Source organism: Apis dorsata, unplaced genomic scaffold, assembly GCF_000469605.1.
Source record: "Apis dorsata unplaced genomic scaffold, Apis dorsata 1.3 scaffold_543, whole genome shotgun sequence".
Taxonomy (NCBI): Eukaryota; Metazoa; Arthropoda; class Insecta; order Hymenoptera; family Apidae; genus Apis; species Apis dorsata.
Genome location: NW_006263763.1, coordinates 26,754 through 38,179, shown reverse-complemented (window position 1 = coordinate 38,179; position 11,426 = coordinate 26,754). Strand labels below are relative to the sequence as shown.

The window sequence follows — 11,426 nt, the reverse complement described above, 5'->3', positions numbered from 1 at the left end:
GGGGTTGGGTTGCTTCACGCTGTTGGAGTGCATTTGGCCATCAAATAACATCGGCAGCGCCTATAACCGGCTTACGTCCCGACATAAAGTCGGCTTGGCCTTCTCCTACTTCCTACACAGGTCTTTCCTCGCCACATCTCGAGCCACTAACTCGTGATCAGGCCATCGCCCATACCACCACCCTTCGTATCAGGAGTTGCGGCTCTTGGAGGGCTTAAGCTCGCGATATCAGTTGATTGGGTCTAGAAAGTATCGTTGGGAAAGAGGATTCGTTTCGCTCGCCGTCCTTTCATCTATCCGGGAGGAGAGAGCGTGAGATTTTCTTTGAAAAAGAAATCGGTCGATAACCACTTACGAATAAATTTTTCTGCGAAAAGGAACTTCTTCCAGCGTATTCGTCGATCTGCTCCACTTTTGGAAAAGCTCGTATTCGATCGGAACGACGCCTTCCATCCCCATTATCCTTTGCACGCTTCGGCCTTCCCCGAATGCTTCCAATTAAACTTTTCTCCGCCGTTCTCCGGGCGATATTTTTCCGGATTACCGAAGATACGTTTTGGCCGCTATCGCGCGGTCTATATGGGTGGATTCGACGTGGAAGGGGCCAATAACTTGCCAATATCGGTATTACTGGCGCACCGAGCGCAATATAAACGTTTATGACCCAATGCGCGCCCATCCGAACCCCTGTCCATTCGATCCACTGTTTTTCCAACAGTGGCTCTCAACTTTTTACACGTGTATATATACTCGTAACTCTTTTATATATTTCAGTCATAGCCCTTCATAGCCGCGCTATTTTCATCGATCCTCGTTCAAAATTTCATTGAAAACGCGCGCGTTTGTCTTCTCTCTGAAACGTTTCCCTTTACACTCTGTATAATATATATAGAATGAGAGCTACTGGTCAAGAAGGAAAGACGAGAGCGAGCATCGGTAGCCAATGTGGCTGCGATACGAATACCGTCTCTCTGACCCGTTCCTCGACATCCCCCTCCCCCTCTGTCCCTTTCGCGGTCGCTGTGTGTAAGGGCGCGCCACCGCCCGGGACACTTAATGTTTCTCTATCTATAGTGGTCAGGGCGAGACAATCTGGTATATTGTTATATACGACATTGCGAGGGAGGGAGGGAGAGCGGAGCCACGAGAGATATCACCGGTCACCAATTACCAAGCCCGAGCCGAGAGTTATTGAAAAGATCTTCCCACAGGAGAGACCTTGCTGGAAATCGCGCTTTCCTAACGGCTAATGAACACCGATTACGCTTCCCTTCATCGTTTATCTCTCCTCGCGATAATATTCCTCCCTATTTCTTTTCCTTCTTCTGGAGCAAATATTTTGTTCCAATTGTTTGTTGCGATTTATATACGATAAAAAGGGGAATGTTATCGATAAGCTCGGCTCGCGCGTTAATTATTCCCTCCTTTGGATCGCGCACCCCAGCGTCGCCATCAATTTCGCCACTTTCGCCCGGCAATAAGGTGTCCTCCTTCTCCTGCTTGGCGGAGAATCCAAAAGACTTCTCTCCGTCTTCCGTGGAAATGGTAATGCCTCGCTTTTACGATCATCATATTTATAAATGAGAGGCCGGATGTGGAAGCCCCTGCCTCGACCCCGATGAAAGGAGCCCTGTTAATTGGGAATACTGATGGCAGCAACGGCGAACGCGGGAGAGCATCGTGGCACGTCGTCGTCGGATCGATGCCGCCCCGATGTCTTTCAACCCTCCTTCCCTCTTTTCGTCTATCCTCGACGACGGCGGCAGCGGCAGCGGCGGCGGCGGTGGTGGTGGTGGTGGTGCCTCGGTTTCATCTTCTCTCGGCCACCCACGCAAGATCATGGCGCCGGATAAGACCCGTGGGACGCTGTCAAAGGGAGCTTATATTTATGAGACTTTCGGCAAACAAATGGATAAATCTAATATCACGGAAGCGGAACGAGCAAGCTCCTTGAGAACGTCCCACCGTCTTCCACCGCGGATTCTCCGCTTTCTAACGCCGGCTTGACAACGGCAAACTTTCGGATTAACGAGTTTCGCGTCAATGGATAAGATATCGATTATAATTTCTCAACGGGGATTATATCGAGGTAAGTCGATTCGCCATGTTTATTCTTTTAGTTCGATCGAGTTTGAGATCGGATAACCTTTTCGTAACCAGAGATTCGCGCGTTTTCGTCGTCGAGAAATTCTTCCAATACTTTGTTTTGTATTTAAAACGTAACAAAAGTGAATCGATATGGTGGACAGCTTTCAATATTTCGTTTAATCTTAATTTTTACAAATGTTTCTCGATCGATTTCTTATCAATGGGATGCTGCTATTTTTTTCTCCAAGTACTCAAATGTTGGATTTGAGATCGGATAATAATTCACCTTTTCCCAATCAGAGATTCGCGCGTTCCAAGTTTTCGTCGTCGAGAAATTCTTCCAATACTTAAAACGTAAACGAAAATGAATCGATATGGACGGCTTTCAACATTTCGATTAATTTTAATTTTTGTACAGCAATGTTTCTCGATATTTCTGGGTAATGGGATGCTGCTGTTTTTTTCTCCAAGCACCCAAATATTGGATTAAATTTGAGTTCGGATAACAATTCACCTTTTCCAGAGATTCCAATTCATGTGTTCCAAGTTTTTATCATAAAGAAATTCTTCCAATAGTTTGTTTTATATTTAAAAAGGTAAGCGAAAGTGAATCGATATGATGGACGGCTTTCAACATTTCGATTAATTTTAAATTTTGTACAGCAATGTTTCTCGATATTTCTGGGTAATGGGATGCTGCTGTTTTTTTCTCCAAGCACCCAAATATTGGATTAAATTTGAGTTCGGATAACAATTCACCTTTTCCAGAGATTCCAATTCATGTGTTCCAAGTTTTTATCATAAAGAAATTCTTCCAATAGTTTGTTTTATATTTAAAAAGGTAAGCGAAAGTGAATCGATATGATGGACGGCTTTCAACATTTCGATTAATTTTAAATTTTGTACAGCAATGTTTCTCGATATTTCTGGGTAATGGGATGCTGCTGTTTTTTTCTCCAAGCACCCAAATATTGGATTAAATTTGAGTTCGGATAACAATTCACCTTTTCCAGAGATTCCAATTCATGTGTTCCAAGTTTTTATCATAAAGAAATTCTTCCAATAGTTTGTTTTATATTTAAAAAGGTAAGCGAAAGTGAATCGATATGATGGACGGCTTTCAACATTTCGATTAATTTTAAATTTTGTACAGCAATGTTTCTCGATATTTCTGGGTAATGGGATGCTGCTGTTTTTTTCTCCAAGCACCCAAATATTGGATTAAATTTGAGTTCGGATAACAATTCACCTTTTCCAGAGATTCCAATTCATGTGTTCCAAGTTTTTATCATAAAGAAATTCTTCCAATAGTTTGTTTTATATTTAAAAAGGTAAGCGAAAGTGAATCGATATGATGGACGGCTTTCAACATTTCGATTAATTTTAAATTTTGTACAGCAATGTTTCTCGATATTTCTGGGTAATGGGATGCTGCTGTTTTTTTCTCCAAGCACCCAAATATTGGATTAAATTTGAGTTCGGATAACAATTCACCTTTTCCAGAGATTCCAATTCATGTGTTCCAAGTTTTTATCATAAAGAAATTCTTCCAATAGTTTGTTTTATATTTAAAAAGGTAAGCGAAAGTGAATCGATATGATGGACGGCTTTCAACATTTCGATTAATTTTAAATTTTGTACAGCAATGTTTCTCGATATTTCTGGGTAATGGGATGCTGCTGTTTTTTTCTCCAAGCACCCAAATATTGGATTAAATTTGAGTTCGGATAACAATTCACCTTTTCCAGAGATTCCAATTCATGTGTTCCAAGTTTTTATCATAAAGAAATTCTTCCAATAGTTTGTTTTATATTTAAAAAGGTAAGCGAAAGTGAATCGATATGATGGACGGCTTTCAACATTTCGATTAATTTTAAATTTTGTACAGCAATGTTTCTCGATATTTCTGGGTAATGGGATGCTGCTGTTTTTTTCTCCAAGCACCCAAATATTGGATTAAATTTGAGTTCGGATAACAATTCACCTTTTCCAGAGATTCCAATTCATGTGTTCCAAGTTTTTATCATAAAGAAATTCTTCCAATAGTTTGTTTTATATTTAAAAAGGTAAGCGAAAGTGAATCGATATGATGGACGGCTTTCAACATTTCGATTAATTTTAATTTTTGTACAGCAATGTTTCTCGATATTTCTTGGCAGTGGGATGCTGCTATTTTTTTCTCCAAGCAGTCAAATGTTGGATCGAGTTTGAGATCGGATAACAGTTCATCTTTTCTCAACCAGAGATTCGCGCGTTCCGAGTTTTCCTTGTCGAGAAATTCTTCCAATACTTAAAACGTAAATGAAAATGAATCGATATGGACGGTTTTCAATTAATTTCGATTAATTTTAATTTTTGTACATTTGTCGATGTTTTTTAATCGATTCCTTAACAATGGAATATTTTTGTTTTTCCCAACCAGAGATTCCAATTCACGCGTTCCAAATTTTTATCGTTAAGAAATTCTTCCAATACTTTGTTTTATATTTAAAATGTAACAAAAATGAATCGATATCGTGGACGGCTTTCAATTAATTTTGTTTAATTAATTTTTGTACAAATGTTTTTCGATCGATTTCTTATCAATGGGATGCTGCTATTTTTTTCTCCAAGCGCCCAAATATTGGATTAAGTTTGAGATTGGATAACAATTTTCTTTTCCAGAGATTGCAATTCACGCGTTCCAAGTTTTTATCGTAAAGAAATTCTTTCAATACTTTAAAAACATAAATAAAAATGAATCGATATGATGGACGGCTTTCAATATTTGGATTAATTTTAATTTTTGTACAGCAATGTTTCTTAATCCTTTGGCAATGGGATGCTACTGTTTTTCCCAACCAGAGATTCTAATTTATGCGTTCCAAGTTTTTATCGTAAAGAAATTCTTCCAATACTTTGTTTTATATTTAAAAAGGTAAACAAAAGTGAATCAATATGGTGGACGGCTTTCAATTAATTTCGATTAATTTTAATTTTTGTACAGCGACGTTTCTCGATATATTCTTGGCAGAGGGATGCTGCTGTTTTTCATCAAATATACGTGATTGGAGATACGCCCAACTCCAATTTGGCTTCCGACTTGTCATCGTTTAACGCGTTGATTGCCACGTCACCCGTTCATTCGACGGATCTTTATAGATATTTGGAAAGATGTTTCACAGGAATGTTACAAAAGTGATATAAAAACTTTATTTTATTAAAAAGATTACTTAGAATGCGAAAACTCCTCCACTTTTTCGAATTAGGAAATTTTAACGAAAGTTGTACTCCTTACTCGAGTTTAAACATTCATTCACAACTGTTGGGGTGGCTCAGCTATGGAAACAAATGACGAGACCGTTCTTGCGTTACATTGGATTTCAGTCTCTCAACATTCTTATTTCCTTAGTTGAGTCGCGGTTGATCGTGATTCGGTCCAAAATTGGCAATTTCACTTGTCGGAATACAATCGTATTTTATCTCGACTATTCCAGCTCGTTTGCTCGCGTTCGTTTCACGGTCAAGGGGGCTGCTGAAAAAAAAGAGCATATTACGTGGGAAGGGAGGGAAACTGGGTGCCGTTTCGTGCCGCCATTAAAGACGCTATAAAAGAACGAATCTCGATGGCAGGCGAAATTTGTCGGTATTAAATGAATAACCCATAAAGATGGTTGTTATTTTCCACGCACTTGTATCCCTCGATATCGATAGAGTTATCGAAAGATACCATACTTTCTTGTCTCCACAACGAAAAGATTATCAACCAACTGTAATATTACACAAATAAAACGTCGATAAAAAATTTCTCAATCACGCCTAACCTTTCTTATCCATCTTGGAATTCTTGGACTTGTTGCTCGATTTTCGAGAACTCCAACTTCGCGCTTGGAAGCTCGAGACGGCCACATTGAAAGTTGGAAAAGAAAGACCACCAATGGCGGCGCAAACGAGAGAGAGAGAGAGAGAGAGAGAGGCGGCGGACGAAAACGAAAAGGAGTCGACAAGGGGTCGATTGTGAAAGACACCGGCGCGTACCACAATAAGGCCTGTTCGAGACCTTCTCCTGGCGGACAGTGGCCGACTTGTGGCCGCGACGCGCGATTCCCGATGCCGAGATTAAGCCGGATTTCGTGGATCGGCCTATTAGCAGCTCCCTTTCTCGATCGGCTGCGTTTAACGAGGCGAACGACGCGCGGTATAAATCCCCCCTTGGCGGCCCACTTTGAAGATATTTCGAGATCCCTCCCTCCCTCTCTCTGGCGAACGAATGGAACGGAACGGTTGCAATAATTATCGATTTTATCGGAAAAAGAATAACGATGTAAAAGTAAAATCGGGCGGGGAGAATTACACGGCGAAGGGACAAATGACGGTCTCACCAGTGTTAAATTATCACAGTTACCTTCACACGTAATAATTTCGATAATAGGGACTCGTTGCGTAACCTTAAACGGAAAGCGGAAAATTTTTAACATGGATCGAGGCACGAACCCTTCCAACTCGACGATCCTCGAGCGTTTCGCGATCGTTGATTAAAAAAAAAATCGAGAGTGGGAATCGATAGAAAGCAAGCGTAGAGAGAGAGAGAGAGAGAGAGAGAGAGGGATTTAAAATTTCCACGCACCCGGTAAGAAACTCTCACCCTTCCTCCCACCTTTCCTCCGAATCAATCTCGTGATCGTCCGATACCAGTTGGAGCATGCTTTCCTCGAGGCCGAGGGTGAACGATGACAACGAGAGCTCGGTGACGGCGCGTTGCCGCGCTTTGTCCGTTTGCCCCCACCACCCGACCAGCGACGTGTACCTCAGGATAAAACCGACCCTCGACCCGACCCCTGCCGAGGAGACGTACGCGTTGCCCGACTCGACCACCACTCTCCACGTAAGGAGGGGGGAGAACGCGGAGAGAAGGTACTCGTTCACGAGGATATTCGACGGGGAGACGAAGCAGGCCGATTTCTTTTACGAGAGCGTGCGAAGGCAGGTGATCCACCTGCTTCTGGGCGAGAGTTCGACGGTGATCGCTTACGGGGCGTCGAACACCGGCAAGGCGTACCCTCTGTACGGGACCCCGGAGGAGCCTGGCGCCATACCCCGCTCGATCGAGCTGTTGTTCTCGGCCGTAAACTGCACCCTCGCCCCCTGGTACAAGATCGCGGACGACAACACGGTGGTCGCGTTGGACGAGCCCGAGCGCACCCTCGAGATATTGAACAGGACCAGTCTGATAAACCCGAACGTGATGGCCAAGGAGGAGTACACGCAGGCCCGAATGTCCCTCGACAACTCGAACCCCCGCCTCGCCGAGACCGAGGAGAGGGACCTGTGGAGCGACGGGTGCATCTCCTCCGTTTGGATCTCGGTCGCTGAGATCTACAACGACAACGTGTACGATCTTCTGATCGGGCACGAGCGGGAGAGAAGGCCGCTCAAGGTGACGACGCGGAGGGACGGGTCGACGTTCGCCAACGGCTTGAAATTCGTCCACGTAACGACCGCCCTCGAGGCTTGCCAATTAATGATCCTCGTCCAGTCGAGGATGACGGTCGAGTCGTCCAACGCGTCCCAATCCCACACCTTCTTCACCCTCAAGTTGCTCAAGTACGAGAAGGAGAACAGGCCGGACACGGTGCGGGNGAAGTTGAGGGAGGAGGCGGAGCTCTGGAGGCGCGGCAGGGAGGAAGGGGCGCGGGTCTCGAGGCACACGCAATCGGACGTCTCTTGCCTCGATTACGACCGGTTGAGGGAGAGGAACAGGGAGTTGGCGGAGCGCGTGCAGGCGTTGGAGGAAGGGAATTTGAATCGGGAGTACGAGATCAGGCAGGAATTGGTGGATCGGTACTCGGTCGCGATCGAGGAATTGGAGTCGTGTTGGAGGAAGCGCGTACAGGACATCGAGGACGAGGGGAGGAATCTGTTGAAGTGGTCGGTTAGCCAGGTGGAGTCGTTCTACAAGGAGCGTATCGACAGTTTGATGCGACGAGGAGGGGACGAGGAGGAGGACGACGAGGACGACGACGACGACGAGGGGGAGGGGGAGGAGGAGGAGGACAACAACAGTAGCGGGAACAAGAAACGAAAGAGGGAGGAGGGGGAGGAAGATAGGGGTATACGAAGGATATGCGAGGATCTGGAGACGGAGAACGCTATGATCACGTCGAAGGTGGTCGTTCTGAGGGAGATGGTGCGCGATCTGAGAAGCGAGAACGAGTTGTTGGTTACGGACAGGAACAAGTGCAGCTTCGAGTTGGTGTTGACCAAGGAGAAGTTGAAAGGTTTCCACGACCTGATACGCGCTCATTTCCCCGNGTTGTTCGCCAAGGTTCGGGACGAAGCGGACGACATCGGTTGCCTCCTGTACGAGTTGAAGCGTATACTGGACGAGAAGACGGAGGACATCGAGTCGTTGGAGAACAACCTGAGCCGGGCCTCGGAGGATTACGTGAAGATGGTGACGAAGACGATCGACACGGAGAAGGAGTTGCGCGAGACGAAGAGCAGGCTGCAAGAGGTGTTGTCGAGGGCGAAAGATTTCGAGAACGAGGTGAAAGAGAAGACGAACCTCGCCAACGAGTTGCAACTCCAGTTGCAGTTGTTGAGGAAGGAATTGGTCGGGATACGGGAATGTGAGAGCGGTTACGTTGTTACTAGTTTGAAATCTGTCGAGAAAGGGGACGCGCAGCGTGATCTCACCCGGAAATATGTTTACAGCGATGACCCGTTCTCCAGCGACAACAGCGAGAACAACGCGGAGCTAGCCGCGAGCCGAAAAGCGCGCGGGAAAGCGGATCGTTGCTCGTACGACGATTACGATTACGATAAAAAGAGGGTGTCGTTGAACGCTATGGAGTCGGATGTGTCGGATCGCCACACGTTCAGATCGAGCGACAGCGGTATAAAGGAGGACTCCGGGATCGATTTCAGTTGCACAAGTCGTAGATCGACCGGTGTCAACGGCGACGATAATTCTATCCTCGAAAGGGCGAGGGAAAACTCCACCCAGACCGACCCCCTCTTCCCCCAAACTGCCCCCAACGGCCACCGCGAAGGGACGCAGAAACGCTCGAAAAACGCGGCGTCGAATCGCGGAGGAGGCGGAGGAGGCGTCGAGTTGGAACGTTACGTCAAGGAGGAGGAGAACTACGACGACGTTGACGACGACGACGACGACGACGAAGACGAAGACGAAGACGAAGACGAAGACGAAGACGACGACGACGACGAAGAGGAAGAGGAGGAAGAGGATGAAGAGGAGGAGGTGGTGGAGGAGGAGAGAATATCATACGGGAAGGAATTGTCGCATCGCGTGAACGACATGAGATCGGTGATAGACACGTTGAAACGGATCGCTGATCTGAATAAATCGGAGGTGTCGGAGTGCAAGAACAAATTGTTGTCGTGCGAGGCGAAAATGGCCGAGTTGGAAGAGGAGAACGAGAAACTGACGAGGATGGTCGAGATAGACTCGAGGAAATACAACGAGCGGATCAACGAGCTGACCGAGGAGCTGTTGGTCAAGGAGGAGGACGATAATCGCAGTTTGAACAAGTTGGAGAATTGTTTGAAGAAGTGCGCCTATCTGGAGAATCAATTGGCCGTGCTCCATCTGGTTCACGAGCGGACGGTGAAATATTTCTCGAGGCACGAAGCGGAACACGGGATGGACGAGTTGGAGAAAGATATGGAGGGGAAGAAGAATTCGAAGGAGGAGGGGGATGGGGCGCACCACGATCTGTTCAGGTTGCAACGATTGCGCGAGAAGATCGACGAGTTCGAAATCGTTTTGGAAAAGTGTAAAGAGGAGAGGAACAATTATCGCGTGCAGTTGCAGGAACAATTGGAGACGCAGTCGATGCTCGAGATGAAATTGAAGTGGTTGTCGACGGAAATTCGAAGCAGGGACGACAAGCTGATCTCTCTTAAGATGGAGATCGACGGTATGGCGGTGGTGAACGACTCGAACGACGAGAAGGTGAAAAGTTTGGGGGAGGAAATCGGCCGATCGAGCGAGAACGTCCGCCGCGCGAGGGAGAGGTTGACCTATTTCGAGGAGACGAGGAAAAACTTGGAGGAGACATTATTAGCGAATAACTTTCTCGATCCCCGAACGAGTTTTCCGATTTCACGGGATACGCGGGTGAAGAAGACGTATTGCGGGGAGGGTGAGAGCAACGAGGTCTGTGACGAGCTCTGCACGATAAAGCTGCAGCTGCGGGAAAACGAACGGGAGATGATCTCGTTGAAGAAACATCGGAACGACATGGTGAAAAAGTACGAATGCACCGTGCAGAGGTTACGGATCGAGATCGAAAGGATGAGGAAAAAGTTGATAAATTTGCAGAAACTACTTTTAACGAATTTCGCGTGGAGGTATAGGAAATTCCTGAATAGAAGGCACGAGAGATGTATTATTTTCCAATTGGAAAAATTGACCAGCTCGAACGATCGCGATTGGATATTGACGCGCATCAAGAAACGAGTCAGCGACGAGGAATTGTCGTTGCCGATCGTCGAACGATCGATAGCTAGCCCGCGCTACGCCGATTCCCAATCTTCCGTGAGAAACGAGGAATTCGATACTATCGGTGCATACGAGTCGGAGGAATCTTATCAAGTAAGTACTTTTCCTTCTCTTTTCGAGAGATCGGATAATAGGATTGGATTTGAAGTTTTTATATCCTCCCTCTTTCGAAAAAGAAAGAGAGAGAGAGAGAGAGAGAGAGAGAGAAAAGAGACCGTCGTAGGTCTCGTACGTTAAGTTTTACGAACGTATATACCGATAAGTGTGATATATTATTATAATCGTTCCTTCCTTGTCTTATACTCTACAGTTTTAAACGCTTCAGACAGAGAGCAGTTTGGGTTTGAACGAGTGGAACGTAGACGGGTGTCAGATCCAGAGCGACGCCTCTGACTGTTCCGAAGTACAGTGCAGTTGCGGTATCGGTTTTAAAAATGCTGGAAGGCACGGGAGGATGTCAGGTTGGATGAAAGTTCGAAGAAGCTGCGCGAATACTTGTCTCCTGCGTCAACTCGACGGAACTCGCGCCAGCGTCGAGCAAGGATGAATCGAGAAGCGAGGAGGATCACCATGATTTTTCAGGCAAATTCGAAAATGTCTGTATAAATTTCTTTTCTTCCTCCTCGCGCAATTCTCTACATTTACTTACATTTATACGGTTCGTTCGTCCCATTGATCTATTTTTTTTTTTTCTTTCGCTTCTTTCGCTTCTTCCTCTTCTTCCTCTTCCTCTTTTAATAATAGTTCGATCGTATTGTTTAAACGTGTAACAGGTTGAATAAAGGAAAGGAAGGACGAGAGACTGTTTTGTCCCTTCTCTTTGATCCGCGCTAGC

General features: G+C 45.7%; 2 protein-coding genes across 2 annotated transcripts; both read left to right on the top strand.

The window, feature by feature from the left end:
• Nucleotides 1–6,769: 6,769 nt before the first annotated feature.
• On the top strand, nucleotides 6,770–9,009 carry LOC102681521 (kinesin-like protein KIF20B). The gene is made up of 3 exons (XM_031512986.1): nucleotides 6,770–7,999; nucleotides 8,213–8,926; nucleotides 8,995–9,009. Exons 1-3 carry the CDS (start codon nucleotides 6,770–6,772, stop codon nucleotides 9,007–9,009), a joined length of 1,959 nt encoding a protein of 652 aa, XP_031368846.1.
• Nucleotides 9,010–9,271: 262 nt separating this feature from the next.
• On the top strand, nucleotides 9,272–10,211 carry LOC116186272 (GRIP and coiled-coil domain-containing protein C27D7.02c-like). The gene is made up of 2 exons (XM_031512987.1): nucleotides 9,272–10,049; nucleotides 10,183–10,211. The coding sequence occupies exons 1-2, from the start codon at nucleotides 9,386–9,388 to the stop codon at nucleotides 10,209–10,211; spliced, it is 693 nt and encodes a 230-aa protein (XP_031368847.1). The 5' UTR covers nucleotides 9,272–9,385.
• Nucleotides 10,212–11,426: the final 1,215 nt, after the last annotated feature.

Excerpts from the sequence above, each read along its gene's own strand:
- LOC116186272 (XM_031512987.1), top strand. The coding sequence starts at position 9,386 with ATGAGATCGGTGATAGACACGTTGAAACGGATCGCTGATCTGAATAAA. Across the intron at positions 10,050-10,182 it reads GAACGACGAGAAGGTGAAAA|TTTTCCGATTTCACGGGATA; the intron begins GTTTGGGGGAGG and ends TCCCCGAACGAG.